This window comes from Manacus candei, unplaced genomic scaffold, assembly GCF_025592945.1.
Source record: "Manacus candei isolate 608988 ecotype Guabito, Panama unplaced genomic scaffold, ASM2559294v1 h1tg000071l, whole genome shotgun sequence".
Taxonomy (NCBI): domain Eukaryota; kingdom Metazoa; phylum Chordata; class Aves; order Passeriformes; family Pipridae; genus Manacus; species Manacus candei.
The window spans coordinates 6,361,112-6,381,154 of NW_026138119.1; the positions used below are offsets into that span (position 1 = coordinate 6,361,112).

The window sequence follows — 20,043 nt, forward strand, 5'->3', positions numbered from 1 at the left end:
GCATCCCAGCTTCAGAGGGACACATGGGTTGTGGCAGAGATGGACCAAATGCATGTGGATAAGCCATGATGGTGTAAATGGAGACTAGACAAAGAACTAAACTCGAGATCAGAAATAAATAATAGTTTAAGAACAACTTACATCCTGGAGTGACCACTTTGTTGCATTTGAGAACAGATAAAAGCTGGAAGATGAAAATAAAACCCTTACCTGGTAGCCCTTTAAGCCTGGGTCCCCTTGAGCACCCATCCTTCCTGGAGCTCCCTGGAGAGGCAAGCACAGAGGAACTGTGAGGGCAGCCCGTGGTGTCACCCCATGAGAAGAGGATGCACTGGGCTATGCAAAGCAAAGCTCAGCACCAGGTGGGAGTGTGGCAGCCCCTCCTCCTGGCCACCTGTGAGCTCTGCTGCAGCCACCTGTAGGGCTCTTGCTTGGCTTTAACCTCTTACACATGGAGAGGGAGGTCAGGAGTCTGTTCTATGCCTTTGCCAGCCTGCAGCAATAGGTTCTCCACCTCATTCAGATTTGCTACCAGAAATGTCTGCATTTGTGTGCTCTTCATCTGCCCTTCGGAACATCTCTATATCCAAACTAGTGTTGTGCTAGGAAGTCCACCAGTGAGGCCTCACTCATGCACGACCTAATCCTAAACTGTTGGGAGCAAGCCTTCCAGTGTGGGTTCTGAAGCCAAGAAGTGAGTTTTCTGCACTGTGATGGGGGCACTGCATGAGCTGTTTATCACACCTTTAGCAGATTGAACAAAAGGGTTTAAATCAGATCATCCCATTTAAGTGAGCCACAGACTTTCCATATAATCCCATTTAGTGTGGATGGAAGCCCTTTACACATGACAGAGAAGTGTCCAGCCCAATAGGCTGCTGTTCAGATGTTTCTTTGCTTCCTTGTGAAATAATCCATGGAGGCTTTGCCAAAGAATATTAAGTGAGGAAATATGGTGAGGCCATAATTTTTAGTGCAGGGAAACACTATCAGCAGAACCATCACTCCATCACTCATTTGCTACTGCTCTGAAACACCACCCTGACTCCTGCTTCATAAATAACTCCTGCTATTTCACTAAGTTCTACCAGAGTGCAAGAAGTTTCCTTACCAGCCTGCATTGCATGAGGGTTACTTTTACTTACTGCTGCTGTCCCAAGGCATTTTTCTCATGTGCCTAAAGCAAATTAACTTTCTTCTCTCTCTGCTGTATTATTACTATTCTCTCTGAAAGCCTCACCTTCAGTCCCCAGCTCAAACCCTTTCCCATGCTATATTTCTTCTTGCTCCAAGTGTTTTAGATAAGTAGATCAGGAGTGGGTGTAGAAACAGGGCAGAAGTCCAAGGCAGAGTTCCTTGTATTAACAGAGTTCGACTTGGAAGCAGCTCTTGCCATGAGTGTGCAGTCTCAAAGGGAAAGATCTTAGCAAAAAATAGCTTATCAGCTCACTGAGCTCAGGAAAAATCCCCAATATTTCAGCTATTTCAGCCCATCTGGGGAGTTGTGAAAAACCACCGTGGTGCAACGTGAGCTGGGCTCACGGGGCACCAACCCAACCACCTCTGTGGAGTCTCTTCTGTGCTGCTCAGAGCAACTGAAGCTCTTTTGGCCAATTAAACCAATCCAACAGCATTCCCCTTTCTGTGCTCTGAAGCCCCTGCTGGGCTCTCTGCTTCATTCAGGCCTGTGCCCACCACTGCCAGTCACATTTCTGCGTGTTGTGTTCAACCATTTGCAGAGCTCTTCTCACCATAGGTCCCAGGGTACCTCGGGATCCTTTAGGGCCTTGGTTCCCCTTCGGCCCCTCCTTCCCTGGGGATCCAGTCTCTCCAAGCTGCCCCTGGTAGCCCTTGCTGCCCTGCAGAACAAAAGCACTGACTTTAGTGTAGGACAAAGCTGCTTCTACAGATAAACATGAAAGATGAGCAAGGATCAGGAGACCCAGAGGATTGTCCAGGGAGACATTCTCAACAGGAGATGTTCCTACCTTCTGGCCAGGCTTGCCCTTTTCCCCCTGTTTTCCTGGTTTCCCTTCTGGTCCCTAGGAGAGAAAAAAAAAAAAAAGCTGTTGGAATGGGAAAACAAAGAAGTCACATCCCAACCAGCCACTTCCAGGCCACTTCCCTGGTACACTCAACCCTGAAAGCATCCTCACCCACCTTATCCTATTCCCATGGAAGCCATCAAGGAGGCCAGGAAGTCATGCAGTTAAGACCACAATTCACAGGTCCTACAGCTGGGGTATGGCTGAGTTTGGTTTTGAGCTGCTCCAACATGTGGAGGAGAAGGAAACCTCATTTCTTAAAGGTGTAAAGATCTCTATGCTCAGGTGATTGTTGGGCAACACAGTAGAAAAGTGACACTTCTTATATGGTTTTAGGCTGCTGTCAATAGAACCATTGCCTCCACAGTAATTATCCTTATTTTTCCCTTGTGAAAACAGGCAGTGGTTTCATTCTCTATCCACCTACCATGCACAACTTTCTGCTCACGTTGGAAACCCCTTCCCTCTATTTATATTGTTGTTACTGCCACACACAGAAACCACAATATACTGCTCAGGCATCTAGAAATGGAGTGGGATGCAAAACTCCAGGTGGGAGCCATGGCAAGCAGAGACAGGAATGTTGGGCTGCTTTCAGCATCCAGTGTGGGTGCAGAACCTGCTGCCCCTCCTTGCACCCACACCACAGAATTAATCTGTGATGAGCAGCTAAATACAGCAGCCTCTCCTCAGGGAGCCCAGGGAGCTCATTTTTTTCAGTGTTTGACCCTGTTGGCTGCAAGGCAGACAGAATATTTTGGATTTGACAGAAAGAAGCAGAAGTATCACTGAAGAAAATAACTCATACTTTTTGGCAATTGTGACAAACTTTTCAACAGCATCTCCACATCAGCCCAGCATCTCTCCCCCTGCTCCCCCTCCTCTCAGTTAAGAAGGTATAATTTTCATCATGGTTGATGTTGCAGTCTCAGATGAATGAAAGCAACTTATAAAGGGAGATGTATCAGGGGGTTTTCACTCTGATCTGAAACACAGGCCTTAGAAGTGCCTGCTCTGAACACAAAGGAGCAATTCAGACTCCTTATAGCCCTAAAGAATTGTGCCAGTTCCCTTTCCCAGAGGGAATAGCTCCATTTTACCTAAGTCAAACATTTCAGGAGCCCACCTTGCCAACAATATTAGACTTCACAAAGGACAGGTCCCTGCTGAGCCCCGCTCTGTGTCTCTTCCATACTGCTCAGGGTTTCTGTTTGCTATTTTTCGCTGCCACTTTCCACGAGATCACTTTTGGAATCACTTTCCCACAGATGCTGAGCAGGCGCAGCAGACGATGGGTGCCAAGCCTCCAGCGTCACCCACACGATCTACACTTCTGACAGGAGTACAGAGAAATCCTCACTAATGAAAGCATCAGCCTGAGAAATGGCCACCCCCATCCAGCTCTACAGCAGGATGGCCACCCCCATCTCACTCTGAGAGCTGGTACCAGGGCCCTGAGCAGCCCCACTCCTGGGCTGTGGTGTGGGTCTGAAGCAGCAGTAACTCCCACAGGTCCTGCTGTAGAACTTAGTGGCTTGAGGATTTGGAGAGTGAGTAGTGGAATCAATCACAAAACTTCACTGTCCAAACAAGATGTGAGCGAATAAATACACAACTGGGGTTTCCAATTAGTTGCATAGTGTTTTTCCATCAGTCTCCCTGGACTGTGCTCCAAGAGCTTTTGGAAGCACAGGCAATAGATGTTTCTTGCAAATGGGAGAAAGCCTGCTTTAAGTTAAATCTGTTCCTGACCCGGTGGTGGCCAAGCCCTTGATCTTCTCCAGCAGAGTAGTTTTGCACACTCAGATGTGCTCCTGAGTTGCTGTGCTGTGACACCTCTTGAAACAAAGATTTCCATGTTATGGCTCCATCCCCAGGTTGAGGGTGTGTTACACTGTCTGTAAAAGATTCAGACTCCAGTGTGCTGATGAAACATATCTTTTATTGTTGTGCAAGGCAGGTGGATCCCACTCACAGGGAGGTCACGAGGATCTCACTGCTACTTCAGAAGAGTCTGAAGTACAGCCTGTCTCCCTTCACCTGGATACATCTCCCATGGAAGTCCCATGGCTGAAACTTGCTTCTACCCTGCACTGGGAGATGTCCTTGCTTTTTGGGAGGACAAGCTCAGGCCTTAAATCTTCCCATCTGAGAAACAAAATTTCCACACTGCTCCTAAAATCTGCCAGCATTCAAGTTCTTGCTTGTACCCGAAATCATGGAGTACAGATATAGGACTGGAGTCACATGGGAGAGGGTAAAAAACAAAACACAGCCCCAACTTTGACAGTTCAAGTCCTGCACCCAAAAATAAACTTGATTTACAGAAGACTGTGCCACGTTCAAACAGCTTTTCACTCTCTCTGGGTTCCTTCAGCTTGTCTTTCCCTGTTGGTGGAGCCTGAGCACAGATATGGGCTCTGATAAACTCCATGTACTGGCTTTTCCCCTGATGACGCATCGGCCCCGTGGAGCAGGGATGTTCATCTTCTCCAGAAGGCTCTCCTGGGTCCTCCAGCTGGGGTGTGGCTCCTTCTCCATCGCCGCAGGAAAAAACATTGGAGCATCTCCAACTCCTGTCAGCGACTGTGGGATGAGTTGTCACTCACAGTGAGCCCTGGAGACCTTCCTTCGAGCCTCCCTTAACTCCTGTCTGCTGGTTAAAAGCTTTGCTGGCAGAAATAAACGGGTCAAACCATGCTGGTGACACCACGGGCAGGGACGTGGCTCGGATCTCGCAGCCTGAGTCACCTCCTCGAGCGGAATCGGCTCTATCAGGGAGGGATATTTCTGTGCTCTCCCAGCACGCTTTCTAGGACTTTGGCCAGCGAGCTCTGCTGGTGAGTGGGAAGCCTACCATGTGTCTGATTTTCCTGGATGTGCTTTCTCCAACAGCGCAGGAATTCTGCCCAGATGAATTTAGAGGCAGCTCAACACTTGTCTGGGGTTCCCAGATATGCGATATCTCTATTTGTGATAATCCAGATGTGGTTGCTGTTGCAATTCCCGATGCTCTCAGGGCACATATGCAGGGGTTTGCACAGTTCCCAGAAATCACTGCACTACCACACATTCTACAGGGAATAATAAGCCCAGCAACAACTCTGGTAGCCTTCAAAAAAAGTCAAATCCTTTTCCTCTCCGTTCTTCTGACTCATCTGCCCAGGGATGGAAAGATCAGGGGGGAAAAAAATAAAAACAAAAAAAATTAAATGAGGTCGTGTCTTTATCCAAGGTCTCCACAGCACATCAGGAATGTAGCACCATTTGGTACCTCCTTCCCTGCAATGTGAGGTTCCCAAGGTTCCTAGGGTTCCTACTCTCTTGAGCAGAGATAGCAATGATGGGAGAAGATGTACAAAAGCCTACACATCAAAACAATTAAATCCAAGTTCTCTTTGCTGGACTCACATCAGTTGGGTTAGTGTGCCAAGGCACTGAACACTCGATGCTTTTATTCTTGGGGTTTGTACACATTTTGTTGTATGCTTTGGGTTACTGGTTTGCTGAGAAAACAAATCCTCTTTCCAAGCTTCTTCCTCGAGCAGAACTATTTTTAAATGGTGATTTCTCTTTTTATGCCGCATTCTTCACTAGAGAAGCATATCAGTGCCTCCAGATGATGAAGGTATTTGTGACCAGGGACAGTGGAAACCAGTGGTTTTACAAAGTCACATGCCTTCAGCTATGCCAAAATATCCAAGGGAAGCAAAAAAATTATAATCTGAGGTCTAGCACATTTGGAATTTCATTGCCATCTTTACTAAGGACTCAGATTTATAAGGGGTTTTTTTAGTATGGCCTTAGATATTCCCCTAAGGGAAAGCTGGGTGGTTTATTTTTTAATGCAAATTAGTTCATTTTGAAAGAAAAAAAAAAGGCTTTCAGCTGCTGATGGCCTTGACAGCAAAGTCAGGTCTCTTGCAGAGCACAGCAGTAACATTTACTGGGAGCAAAGAGATGAGCAGCTCAGCTTTAAATTCTCAAGACATCAACAGTTGAAATCTGTGTTCCGACAACAACATCCAGAAAAACAAAATGAGGAAGTTGAATGAACTGCAGAGAGATATGGCCCGAATGGAGCCAAACAACAAACAGGGAAAAATCCTGACCCAAACTTCCCCACACCCAGTGATGCTCTGCTACAGGCACTGGGTCCGGGGAAGAGATGTGACTCACCACCCTGGTTTGGCTCAGGGGAACTGTGGCTCTTGGCATTCCAGAGGGTAGATGTGTTCCTGCTTTCTTTGCAGCCTTACAACACAGCACAGGAGGGAAGCTCTCAGGGGAACAGAACTGATGGGAGAACTTCCCAAAGCCTGTCTCAGACAGACTCAGGATTGCTCAGGATTGCTGTGGAGCAGAAGTGTATTTTTTTTGGGGTGTCACTGAATGAAGGTCTGAGGTCACTCCTCCCAACCAAAAATGAGGCAGGAAGAAACAGAAGAACCAGGACACAGCTACTGAGTAAAGAAAAAAAAGTGGTTATTGTGACAGGGGAAAAAAAAAGTGCTAGTTTGGGACAGTGGATGTAGAAAGAGCAGGAAAACTAAAGCAGGAACAAAGGTAGGAAGCATGAACCATAGGATGACCATGCCCATATTGTCCAGGCCCAGCCAGTGAGCTCATTTAAAGGGAAATGAAAAAGCCCCATATAATTTCCTACCGCTCAGCAACGTCTCCATATGAGAACCTCCACTTAATAAACTTTGATCGAGAGAAGCCTCCCCCCATGGAGGACAGTTCACAAGCACTCAGGAAATTAGTGGGATTATTTGGGCCGGGCATTTGAAGACATAAATGTTTTGGATTTATAAGAAACACATTTCATAATCACTCTGCCTAGCAGTAGTTTGGAAGGGGAGGAGACAGGGCAGCAGCTCCTGAATGAGTATGGGGAAAGAAGAAAGACTCAACTGTTCTCGAGAAGAAAGACCTGATTGTACTGTGAGGTTCAGAGGGTTTCACTGGGATCACTGGGAAGTAATGGGCTCTTGGCCTGCTTGTGGAAACCTGAGTGGAGAGTGCAGGTAGAGCTGGCTGGCTGCATTCAAAGGAACAGCAAATTGGGGAAATCCTATAAAAAGGTCTGGGCTGGAAAAGACTACAGCCAGAGTCACTTTGACTTTCCTTTCTGCTGAGCTCTTCGACTTAAAATGGGAATCCAACCCCAAAATCTTGTATCCCAAACTCTCTGCTTTAGTGCAAATTCTTATCTGCATGCAGCTGTTGCTCTGAAATTTGCTGCTTTTAGTTTTGTGGAGGAGGAGGTCTGTTTAACCTGGTTTTCCTAAGCAGTCACAGTGTAAGGCAGCAAGGAGAATCATGTACAGAGCAGTGCTCTGTGCTCTGAGCTGGTCTAGTTTGGTCTGATAGCCCTGAATTGCCACTAACTTATTGTTTCTGGGAAAATCCCTTTTCTTCCCCCTCTCTTTGCCTGTGTTTTCTTGTCTCCAAAGAAGCATAAGAGACAAAAGTGCCACTAAAAGGCTTGATGGATGAGTGGGAAGTGAAGGAAAAGCATAAGGTCTCATCCCCACCGAGCTGTGAAGCTTTCACACATGACACCAAAATGCTCCAAAAAATCAGCCAGTGTTGGAAGCTGACAATGGGGAAGAAAGAAATAGAGAGAGCACCTGGGCAGCACAATGCTGATTTACACTCTCCCAAATACTAAGGGTTAATATCTTCCTTTTGAAGGACACAGATGCCCTGAGGTTGTGGAAGAGGAGGGGAATGAAATCCTCTCTTGCAATAAGGAGGGGAATCTTGGAGTAACTGCCCAAAAAGTGCGTCTCCTTACTCTGAGTCAGGAAAGAAACCATGCCAAGTCTATGGGATTTATTTCAAATTCTGGCTCATTTTGACTCCTATTAACTCTAAACGAAGACCAGCTGGGATCAGCCTGCCTTCCCCAGCAGCAGAGCTTCACTGTGAGGGCGAAACGGCCCCTCAGCTGCTGGAGAGCAGCCTGGGTTGCTGCAAGCAGTGGTTCCCTGGGGACTGGGAGAGCTCTGTGATTCCCTGTAGGGTTCACAGGCAACTCACAGGCAACTCACGTCCACTCCAAAGGCTTCAGTGGATTTGGTGGACTGAGTCACAGAGAGCAGAATAGCTGAAAAGGGGTAAAGAAAGTCCCCCACAATAAAATCTCCCAAACAACAAAATCCAGCATGCACCTCTCCATAAAATGGGATGTTTAGACTCACAGAAAAGGCTGAGCCTGAGGCCACCTGCAGTGCACTGGTTATCGAAGCATGGGGAGAAGCTGATTGCAGGGCAGAGGTGCCCAGGGATAACCATGTTGCTTCTAAAAGGGGAATGGGAGAGACCTGAGACTGCAGCTCCCTGGAGAGGCATCACCCTGACCCTTGGTCTCATCCTCTTCAAAGCACATTTGACTGCATTCTTGAGAACCTTGACTCACCTTTGATTTTGGATACAAGGCAAATACCTGCCTATGGCTTTGCTGGATATTGGTGGGCACAAGCAATGATACCCCAAGGCTGTGACACAAGGACACACCATGGCCAAGTGCAAGCACCTTCAGCCCTGGAAATGGCTCCAGTAGAGGATCTGGCCCTGCTGATGTAACAGGAAAGGACAGGCTGTAGGGCAGAACAAGTATGGCCTGTTGTGTCCTCTCCTGGTCCCCCTTGACCACCACCCGACCTCCTGCATGACCCTGGGCAAGTCACTTTACTACCTTGTGCACCTACTCTTAACACATTAATCAAGGGCAAGATTAGGAGTAACACTACTCGTTTGCCCACACCAAGTCCAGTGTTCTCCATTCCTTCCCCTGCTCAGTCAGTGGGTGACCCCACACCCTCCAGCTGAGGGAGTTCAAGAAACTTCTTTTAAGTAAGAGCTCCACAGACAGCCCATGGTCCAGGGCACGAAAAACAGCTTTTCCAGGAAACAACAGCTCAGCACATTATCAAAAAAAAAAAAAAAAAAAGAGCATAAATTCCTGCGTGGAGAGCAGAGATTAAAACCAGCAGTGACTCCAGGATTGTCCTTCAGCAGCCTCAGTGTTTTCAGGGAGCTGAATGCCATGGAACTGATGTGGTGCTGCCAGCTGTCACTGAGCTCATGTGTGCAGAGTGAATGGCTGGATTCAGCGACAGCAGAGCGAGGAGCTTTGTTGCAGAAAACCTTTGAATCATGTTTTCAGTGGCAGGAAACAGAAAAGAACAAAGAGCAAAAACCACTCTGGGACAAATTCTGCTGAAAGTGATGTTTGGACAACTTTGTACTAGAGCAATGTGTCGGGTGAGAAGGGGCTCCTGCTCTGCCCAAAAGCCAGCATCATCTCAGCTGGGACAACAGTGTGCCATTGCTGGAGCAGCTCTGCTAGCTCAGAGAAAAAGGTCCATCCCGGCCAGCAAGTCCTCCTTCCACTTCAGGACTGTAGTTTGTAGATGAGGCAGAGACGAGAACACGACGGGAAGGATCCTTGGGGCACCATCCAGCGCTGTCTGCAGGGAACGATGGGTCTGCGACCACAGTGCTGGAGCCAAGAGTTCACTCTGTGCTCTGTACTGGGCTGGAGAGTAGCTTGATCCTTTTCAAAGCGCTGCAAGTTCCCTCAAAAAGCCTTCTCAGATCTCCACCCCAGCCCAGCTCTGTCACTCTACCCTCCTGAAGAGCAAACGAAAGGACTTTGGATCTTGTTGCACCAGAGCAAAAGGATTTATGGCCCTTCGAGCTCTTTTGGGCTGATGGTGCACATCTGCACCACACAGCAGGGCCGGCACACGCAGCCAGACCTTCTCTGATGTAATTGTTTATGGCAATTTAGACCATTGGAGCGTCTGGCTCAAAGCTTTCCGAGTCCTGACGTGGCTTGAATGACACTGCAGATAGGATTTCAGGTTAGAAAGGAAGTGGAAAGAACTCGACTCCCAGTTTTGCTGAACAATGAGGGATTTTCTTGTTTAGGAGCATGTTGCATTTCAGTACTTCCAGGCTCTCCAATTGCTTTCCTGGAACTGTAAAACCCTTGCTATCAGATGTCTGCCATGTATGACAACCAGCACATTATGAAAACCACAGTGCAGAGCCACGGAGCGCAGCTGGAAACCCACCACCTCCCTGCTGCCAAATGGCTTGGGCCTTCCTCAGCCACTGCTGGATCCCTTGTCCTCCCAGGGAAGGGCTGAAATGCCGAATTTTCCATTGGTGGAGAGGAGAAGCAGTGGGGGGGAGCACTTTTTGGGTGTAAGGGTTGTTCTCAGGGCCCACTTGCCTGTGAGCAGGTTGCTGGTTCCACACCAGTGACTTCAACGTCTGGCTCTTACCATCCTCTGTTGCCACGAGCAGCACTGATGGGCAGCCAGATCCTTTGTGAATGCATGGTCCTCTTTAGCAATGTTCTCAGGTTCTGTGGACCATCCCCTCATAGCCTTACAGGTTGGCAGACAAATCATCTTCTTATTTTGGCCAACCACACTGTGACACTTGCATTGCTGATGGGTGCCTTGCCAGGGTTCACCAGGCTGTTGTACCTTTCAGTCTCTCCACATACTGAGAAGACATATCCTTGTCTTGCCTTGCCCACAGAGAAAACCTGGATCTCCAGTGCGTGACTCCTGCTCCCTGCACTGTTGACCCTGAGGTTTTTCTCCAGCCAGTCTCTCTGAATGCAGATACCCAAACAGCCCCTGGTGCTCTACAAGAGGAAGGGATTTTCAGCTCTTTGCTGCTCCGAGGAGCCACCAGAGGACAAAGAGCCACATTCAGAAGAGAATCAAGGGCAAGTGAAGGCAACAAGTTAGGATTAGAAGAAGATAGAAGCCACTGGGAGGAGGTAACGTGAGCCAGCAGCTCAGGAAAGGTGCACATCTCCGACGTAAGTTTGGAAATTTCAACTGGATCTTGCGCTTGTGCTCTGATCTCTCTCTTATGACCAGGGGGCAACTGGCCCGTTCCTCCACTGAGCAGGAACTGGAGCTGAACGGAGCAGTGTGAACTTGGACAAAGTGACCAAAAGATAGAGGATACTCACTTATCTCAGCTCCAGCTGCCTCGAGCCCTGCCAGCCACAGCTGTGAGACTCATGGACCATCTCAGCTGCCAGGTCTGTTTGCTGAAATCCACTGGCTTTGAAACACGTACAAACTGCCCCTGGAGACTCGGATGGGGCCTCCCTGATGCTTTTTGTTTGAGATTCGAAACCACAGCGGAAAACGGTTTTCAGATATGTTAATATTGGAAATGGCTGAGCGAAATTAAAGCTAACGATCCCTGAAAAACGTTTCCTGAGTGCAGAGGGAAGTTTGGTTGTGCTCAGGCGTTGTATCAGCATTGGGATGGCTTTCTGGAAAATGAAGCCTTGCCCAGCAAAGCCAGACGTGTCACTGCTGATCCCATTGATTGCTGGGTGAATGTCTCTCTTCTGCATGACCCAGAAGGGCTGAACAGACCCTCTGAGCTTTCTCCAGTTTTCGAGGGTGCTCCATTACATCCCTTCCTCTGCCAGATCCAGGGAGCTCCAGGATTGTGCAGGCCCAGGAACCAATCTCCTTCCCTCAGTTGTGCTGGCCCTTTGCCACATGGTGTGTGAGCTGGTAGGTGTCTCGCCAAGTTCCCCAGCTCCTACCTGTTCTGTGGCTGCACTGAGACTCTGCCCCAGGCCAGAATATACAAAATGGGCTGAAAATGTACCAGCAGTGAAGTCACATCATTTCAGAGCCATCAGGCGCCTCATTTCCTACATCTCTCAGGAGGACACTTGAGAGTGAAGTGCCACATTCCTGTAGACATAAGCAAAATAAAGATTAAGACTAAACATGTCCTTGGCGTTAAGGACAAATCTTCAAGACGTGGTGTTACTGCAGGGACTTGTGATGAAAAGGGTTTTTCCAGAGGCTGTTGCTGTCCATGCAGGGCATGTCTCTGTGGGTCCCCTCCAGTACAAAAGGGACAAGCCAAGGCATAGTAAAAGCTTTTCTCTGTGTCCATGACTGCAGACGGGCATCAGCTTCCTCAAGTTAACATGAATCTCTTCCAGAAGCAGAAGATGAGCTAAAACTCCCAGATGGAGGTCAGTTTGTTGTCACATGTGACTGCACAGATCCTGGTGTGTGTGTCTCCCAGGAACAGCACAGAAGCATCGACATCTCCCCTGTCCCCTTTGTAGCTGAGCAGGCTATCCCAATACTGGAGCAGAGGCAACATCTCTAGCCCAGGAGAACGTCAGTGGATCCAGGCAGGAATGTGGTGAAGCACAGATGTAAGGACTCCTGGGTGTCATGCCAGGAGAGACCAAATGAAGATGTAATAGCTAAAGATGAAGAACCTTTGAACCATTTGAATTGAGTATTGGACAGCACAACACTATCACATCACAAGTATTAAAACCATATGCAACATGTGTGATGTGTAATCACACAGTATCTGCAGCACACCCAAACCCAACATGCCTCCTCCCCACAGTCCAAGCACCTCCAACACCCTTCCCCAAGCAACTTCTGAGCCACCATACAAATCCTGCAGGGGAGTTTGTCACCTTGACATTTGCCCTTGGGTGAACACCTTCACAACTTTTCCATGACAAGATTTTTTGTTTTCTTTGTTCAGCAGCCTTAAAGCCTCCTTTGCACTGTGCAGTTTGTGGTGCCTTTTGTGGCATGTCTTCCAGAGCATGGCTTGGCTGGATATTCCAGCTGCCACTGCTCAGCTGAAAAGGATGAGGTTGAAGTTATCTCTAGCTGTTTGCATTTCTGCAAACCTTATCTAAGGGAGATCCCGCTAGTATTTGTACTCTCCATGAGAAGGTAGAATGGAAGTCTCAGAAAGAAAAAAATGGGAAGAGAAAAATTATTTGTACTTCTGTCAGAAGACTTCCAGATTCGAATGACCTCAGAGTGAGCACAGGAACACCAGCCTGTGTATTAGGTAACGGAGTTTGGCTGGGGAGGCAACACTATCTGGAGCCTGTGCAGGTCTGAAAGGCTGCTTGAGTTTAGGCATAAGGATATACAAAGAAGCATATTAAAATAGTAGATGGAAATATAGCACTCTGCAGTAAAAAAAACAAAAGGGAGTGATTATGAGCAAGAATCTTGGCTCATTGACTCGATTTTTTTTTTTAAATAAAACAGAAAACAGCATCATGTTCCCAGGGACATGCTGGCAAACAGCAGGGACTGAGTCTGAGAGAATCTATATTTTATATTTTATAACTTAATATGGCATTTGCATGATTTTAATATTTTTACTGGTTCTTAAAACATGCACAATATAAACATGTGAGCCAGCCAGAAGTACAGCACATGAAGGGCGACTGTCCAGCTGTGCCAGCCTGCAGCTGGGAGGGAGCTGAGGTACTGGGGACCACCCCATGGTATGATCCCAATCCTGAAAGGGCTCCCTGTGGATACGGGGGGCTGTGGCCAAGGCTGGCCTTATTTGGGACAGGACTACAGGCTTATTCTGCACATTTATGGTGCTGCACCACAGCTTTAAGCCAATGTTTCCACTTTCTGGTTGAGTCAATGTTCAAATCCCAACCTCAGCCCAAAAATAACATAAATCCATCTCCTTTTCTGCTTCCATCCCCTCACACCCTTCTCCCTGCTCTTTTTAGCCAGCCACAACGTCACCAAAAGGAAAATCAACATGCTTCACCACCGAGCATCCACCCAGCGCTCGGCGGTACCTGCCTGCTCTGCTGCCTCCCTCTCATCCCAGGCTGGGATTTCAGAGCTGCCACCAAACATGGGCTACTCATTTCTTTCCCACGGATGTGTGGGGTGGGAGCTGGGATGTTCTGCAGCTGCACAAGGGATGAGACTTGTGCTGCAGGCAGGCATGGCCTCTGGTCAGGGTGGCTGCATCCCACTCACAGCTGGGCCATCCCTTTGCAGGACAAGCCTCATGCCTCTGAAAACTTACATCCATGGCAACAATGACAATGAATAAACCATGCCATTAAGCTGATAAACCCTACATTTCAACCAGAAGGGCCTGACTTTTAGAGCAGCCCACTGGGGCACTGGGCAGAGCCATCCTCCACCTGGCACCACCGAATGAGCCCCAGCCAGACCCTGCCTGGCTCCCACTGCTCTTGTGTCAGGGCCAGAGTCACACTTTTCCTTTCTATGGCACCGAGATCAGATGTCCAAGCAAACCACACATGCCCCTGATATTCACTGAAGGTTCAGGAATAATTTCCTGCTAATTTCACCTCTTCGTTTTCTATATTTAAGGGGGAGCCTTAAATATAGAATTATATATAAAATATATAGAAATATATATCTAGATAATATAAAATTAAATATAAAATACTAAAGGGAAGACCAGAAGCAAGTAAGTAATCATCAGAGAAGGCTCAAGGTTGGTCGTTTCCAGGTTCCAGGCCCAAGTCAGCTGTGGCAGCCAGGGGAAACTCAGCCCCTCACAGCCCTCTGTACCTCCCTCTCTAACATCCTGCCAAATCCATCTTACATGTGCAGGAGGGAGGCACTGTCCCAAGGCCTATGGCAGACCAGAGGAGCGATCCACATCTCAAGTATGTCCTTACTGGAAGACCAAACCAACCCCCAGATGCAGTTTTTCACAAAAATGACAAACTTTACGACAGCATTTGCAACAAGGGACATCTCAGATGGCCTCCTGCCCTAAGCAGTGTCCTGGTTCACACACTCATCACCATAGGGAACCCATGGATCGCCCACGGGCTGGATTCGCAGACTCACTCGGACACCTGTGATTCCGGGATATCCAGGAGGTCCTTCTTTTCCCTTCAGTCCTTCATTGCCTTTTTCTCCTTTCTCTCCTTCCAGGCCTTGCTCTCCTTTGTCCCCCTGTGGAAGAGAGGAGAGTGGGAGGTTTTCATGCCCACACAACACATGGGTCACTGTGCATTGCCTCTTGCAAGGAAAAACCCACCACATAATTAATATTTCAGGAGCCTGAGAGGAAAAGAGCCTGCAAGCAAAAGGATGAATGAGGATGAGTCATAATACACTTGACATTTAAAAAAAGGAGCAAAAGCAGGTTTCTTTTCTTTAAAATCTCTTGGCTAGAGGAGAAGGAACTCCCCCATTACACAGGGTAACCTGAACCCCTTTGCTTCTCCTGCAATAAGGCCTGAACCTCCCACGTGAATGAGGCAGGCAGACAAGATCTGAAAGCCTGCCTCACCTCACCCAGAAGCCCTGAGCTTGGGATGTTGGAAGACTTTCAATAGGATGGGTTTGTCTGGAGTGGCTGCTTGGCTCTCACTGCCAAATAGGAATCAGTCCAGGGCTCAAACAAACACTCTGGAAAACTGTCACCATGCCCTGTGAAGGATTTATGGTCTGAGCAGTAGGTGCCCTGTCAAATCACTGTTCTTATAGTTACAGAATCATAGAATCATTTGGGTTGGAAAAGACCTTTAAGATCAGTGTGTCCAACTATTAACCCAGCACTGTCAAGCCCACCACTAAACCATGTCCCCAGCTGCCACTTCCAGGGATAGTGACTCCACCACTTTCTGGGGCAGCTTATTCCAAGCCTGAGTACCCTTTCTGTGAAGAAATTTTTCCTAATGTCTAACTTAAACCTTCCCTGGTGAAACCAGTCTTGGAAATTTTGGAAAAAGTCTGGCAGATAATGAAACTTCAGTATGGATCAATGACAACCAACTGGAATGCAGACCAGAAATACAATCACAGAAGTGTAAGAAGTAGTAAGTTTGGAGCTGTTATTCTTCTATCAAGACAAATAAAATATTGTCAGTATTTTGCAATATTCAGTACTACCACTCCAGTTGTATACTGGGATCAGCACCTGCATTTTTGGAGCCAACCAGCCTTTACTGAGTCATTTTCCTCTTGCACCTGCATGGTGAGAGCTCAGCAATATCTTGTCTGGTTAAGGAGCAGAGACACATCTGGTTAACTGTCCAGAGACACATTTGGGTTGGAAAGAGCTGGTTTGGTTCAAGAGCTCCTGGGGACAGTCAGAGAATACAGAAGCCTTAACTGTCCTTAAGGAAGAGGCTTTTTGGTCCAACATTCAGAGATAAGCAGAAATAAAGACACATGGCAAATAGCTTAACTAGAATGAAGAAATAAACTGCATTGTTGTGGGATCGGCTGCTCTTTCTTTCCATGGAACAAAATTGTTGGCCTGTTTGGAAAGGCTGGCTGTGCAGGGACAGGAATCAGAGTCCTGTTCCAAAGGCAAGGTAGCAAACTCACAGCAGTTAGATACAGAATGAGCCCTGAGTGAGCACCTGGGGCTCTGCCAAGGGGAGAGGGATCTGGTTTCTTTACTTGTTAACATTGTTCTGGTCAGTGGTGCATGGGAGAGTGATGGGCAATTCTCGATTCCCCTTGCCAGGCCCAGGAATTCCTGATTAGTTGGAAATTTGTTCTGTAAAGACTCAAATAAAACAGACAAATTGTTGGAAACCAGATTTTGAAGAACTTGACCTTTTTGGAGATCTGATCAGATGCCAAAAATGTGGGTAGAGGAGTGAAACAGGAGGAGTTTGTTTTGTGTGCTTGCAGAAAAAAAAGTCCTTGGAGAGAGCAGGGCAGAGGCTGATTGCACAGAGGACCCAGTAACCCCCTTGGCTTCATGCTGGCCCTAGGGATCACAGGGACCTGAGTGCACAGAGATGTGTGTGAGAGCTGACACTCCACGAGACTGAGGTTTACCTTGACCCCATCTGGCCCAGGCAGCCCGCTGTCTCCTTCCAGCCCGGATTCTCCCTGCAGACAGAAGGAAGCACCATGAGGCTGTGCCTAAACATGCTTTTCCCTCTGCTTTCTGCAGCTGACTCGTGGCAGCAGTGGGGCTGCAGCAATGGGAGCCCAACCCTGCACTTTGACATGTGTCCTATCCCATACCCTAATGCTGAACAAGCTTCCTCTGGAGCAAGAGCAAGAATTCAGCCTCTTGCTTTATTCTGAGCCATAGTTTCTCCTCCACGGACCTGCTGCTGGCCTGTGGGAAGACCTCCTTCCCTGTGTGAAAAGGGGCTCAGTCTGTATTCATGTAACTTGGGGCTTCCCCATCCTGCTCCAACAACCGACCTCAGTCCTGAGAAGGGACACAGACCCTGGAAGCCTCAATCCATGCATTCATCCCACCCCAGCTCCCTCCCACACGTGCACAGTGTAGCCAGTGTTTCCCTGTTAATGCCTCCTTCTGCTCCAGCATCCCCTGCCCCGTGTGGACACAGCCCCTGGCAAACAGGAGGGGTCTGTTCCCACATCTGTTCCCACACTGCCCCTTTCACACGAGAGGGTGTCACAGTGTCACTGTGGCACCCCAGAGGCTCATGAAGGCTGGTGAACTCAGGCTGACAGACTCTGTGGGGAAGGGGCTTCCACCTCCCAGAGAAGGAACAGGGGCCATGAGGGTTACGGGATGCCCAGGGCAGGGTCTGCCTGCCCAGCTGTGTTTGAGCAGGGACAGACCCTCTGGGGAACTGTCAAGGCACAGAAGCCCCACGAAAAGGTGGCCATACTCACCCTTTGGCCAATGAGACCTTGCTCTCCAGGGACTCCCAGCTGGCCAGGATCACCCTAAAAAGAAGGAAACTCAGACATGGAGACAAGCTGTTTGCTGATGGTGAGTGAACATGAAGCACGTCCCATTGCACTCCTCATTTTGACTTTTTCTTTCCTTCTCCCACACAAACACCTTCAGTTTTCAAGGGGGTCCAAAGGCCCAGCATAGGGAGAGCACACAGGGACACCTCTGGCAGGCTCTGTTGCAATAAAGCTTGACAGGACAGGGGTCAAGGAGTGGTCTGTGCTGCCTGCAGGTATTCCCTGGGCATGGTCCTTCCCAGACAAGCAGCAATGCTGGGTGCAGTGTGGTGTGGTGGCAGACATGACCATAGGGAGGGAGAAGAGATCCAACAGCTCTTTGAGCCCCAGCCCCTGAGAAAAATCTGAATCTTTGATGGCACCAAAAGGAGAGAACCAGAAAACTGGTCTGCAAGTGATGACTGCCCAGACCAGCCTTGGTTCAGCTCCTTTCAGCTTGGAAGTTCCAGAAGGAGCAGGACAGGACTCTCCCTCCCCAACTTCCCACAAGGACCTGTTGCACTGACAGTGGGTAAAGGGGTGTCTGTGCAAACCATCGTGTCCTGCTCCCCAGGAGGGCAGCCAGGAGCACAGGAGCTGAAAACACTCGAGCAGTATCAGGATGCCAAAGGCACAGTAGATCCAGTGAAGTGTCAGAAGATTTGCCAAGGAAAACATGGCAAAGGATGGGGCTGGGGGTGAGAGTGAAGAGCAGCACAGAGGAAACTGCATTTAATCCCCACACAGAGTCTGTTCAAGAGCTCTGCTCGCAGGAATGAACCTTCAAACCAAGGGGGCTAGGATGAAATAAAAACTCCTCTGAGCTGCTCAGCACAGGGATCTTATTCAAACAAAGAGATGGCTTTTATAGGCCTTTCCATGAGGACAAGAAGGAGAATTCATAGGCTGGAGCAGGGCACCCTTTCCCTGTAACCATCAGAGGAGCTCAGTCCTCATAGAGTTGAGGCTTGGAAACTGAAGGTATTTTTAAGTTTGGGACCTTCCTGAGACACTTCTGGTTTCAAATTAGAAGCTGCCTGGATCTCTGAGTCTTGAGGACTCCCTTCCCCATTCAGATTTTGGATCTGCAGAGAGCTGAGCTTCATTTCCAAGGCCCTTCACAGTTCTTGAGGCACAAGATCCCTGGGACGGTACTTCTCCCCAGCACCGATGGCCTCCCCCTCAGGTTGGGGCTCAGGAATTTGCAACCAAAGGCTAAAGTTAACTGGATTTTATATTTTAAACTTTATCTTTTGTTGAAAGCACTTTCTGCTTTAGCTGCTGGAGGGCAAACCTGCAATGTCACTCAGTCCTGCAGGAACATGAGTTGCTATTATCTCCCCAGTCTGACAGAGGAATTGCAGTAAGGGGTTTTTCTTACCTTCATGCCAGGTTCACCTGCAAGGCCAGGTTGTCCCATTGAGCCAGGCGGTCCCTGGGAAAAAAAATAAATCCAAGACGATGAAAAAGCCATTGTAACTCAGTAGAAAGCAAGATCAAAGACATAATTCCTTTAGCAGAGCCCTCCTGGGACAGCTGAGCCCTGGTTGCAATGCAATTACCTCCCTGGAGCTGGCTCGGGGTTTGCAGCATCAAAGAGGCCCAGGACCCCTCGTGCCTGCTTTCTGGGAGGGCTCTGATCAACTCTCACACCTTCCCCTCTCCCCAGCCTCCTCTGCCAAGCACCTTTCCCTACCCCCTTCCAGCCCCTCTGCTTTCTAAGGTAGGTAACCACACTGGAACTAGCTGGGAAAGAGGGGGAAAGGTCCAGAATCAGACTTGAAAGCCCTTTACCAGGGTCCAGACTGGCTGTTAACAGTGGGTAACAAAAATGCTTGGCTGTGCTCTTGCTCCCTGATTCCCAGCAGCCCCACTTCTCCATTAGCACTGGTGTGAGCATATTTTCTGCACCACGTGTCTTGTTTAGTTGAGGGTTAATCTGCCCCAGACTCCACAGCTTCAGGCTGAGCTTTTGCCCCCTATTCCCAGAGAGCCAGGGGTATGATGGTGCTGGCAGCTAAAGGGAGCCAAGAGCAGCAAGGTTACACTGAATCCTCCAGCACAAATTTTGGCCAGGTTAGCCTTGACAACCCTCACCCACTGTCTCTGGCTGTACTGGGCCAGAAAACATTGAATACCAATGGCTGGGATCAGACCAGAAATCAGGCTGGAGTAGCAGAGGGAAAGTGTCTCGTTGCTCTGAGAGGGGCTTGGCATCCCTCAGAGAGCCAAAAACAAGTGCCTGACCTGGGAAATGATGGGAAGCAAGACAGGAAGATGGGAGAATGACCTTGCAAACTGTACTCCCTCAGTGTCCAGTGCCATGTGCAGCCCAGTCACAGCCGGGTCATGGTCATTTGCTATGTTTAGTATTGAGACCTACTGGGAGCTTTAATCTTTGTACATTTTTCTCTTACCTCTGGGAAGCGTGGGGAATGAGCAAAACAAGCTCAAAGATGGGA

The 20,043-nt window shown here is 48.5% G+C and overlaps 1 protein-coding gene across 1 annotated transcript in view; it reads right to left on the reverse strand.

The window, feature by feature from the left end:
• Positions 1-20,043, reverse strand: part of COL27A1 (collagen type XXVII alpha 1 chain) — a 146,309-nt gene that overhangs the window by 20,938 nt on the left and 105,328 nt on the right. Inside the window, exons 34-40 of the mRNA XM_051807870.1 lie at positions 18,963-19,016; positions 17,522-17,575; positions 16,703-16,756; positions 14,750-14,857; positions 1,989-2,042; positions 1,752-1,859; positions 211-264 (exon numbers count right to left, since the gene is read on the reverse strand). Of these exons, the coding sequence (XP_051663830.1) occupies positions 211-264; positions 1,752-1,859; positions 1,989-2,042; positions 14,750-14,857; positions 16,703-16,756; positions 17,522-17,575; positions 18,963-19,016 (486 nt within the window). The remainder of the gene's footprint in view (positions 1-210; positions 265-1,751; positions 1,860-1,988; positions 2,043-14,749; positions 14,858-16,702; positions 16,757-17,521; positions 17,576-18,962; positions 19,017-20,043) is intronic.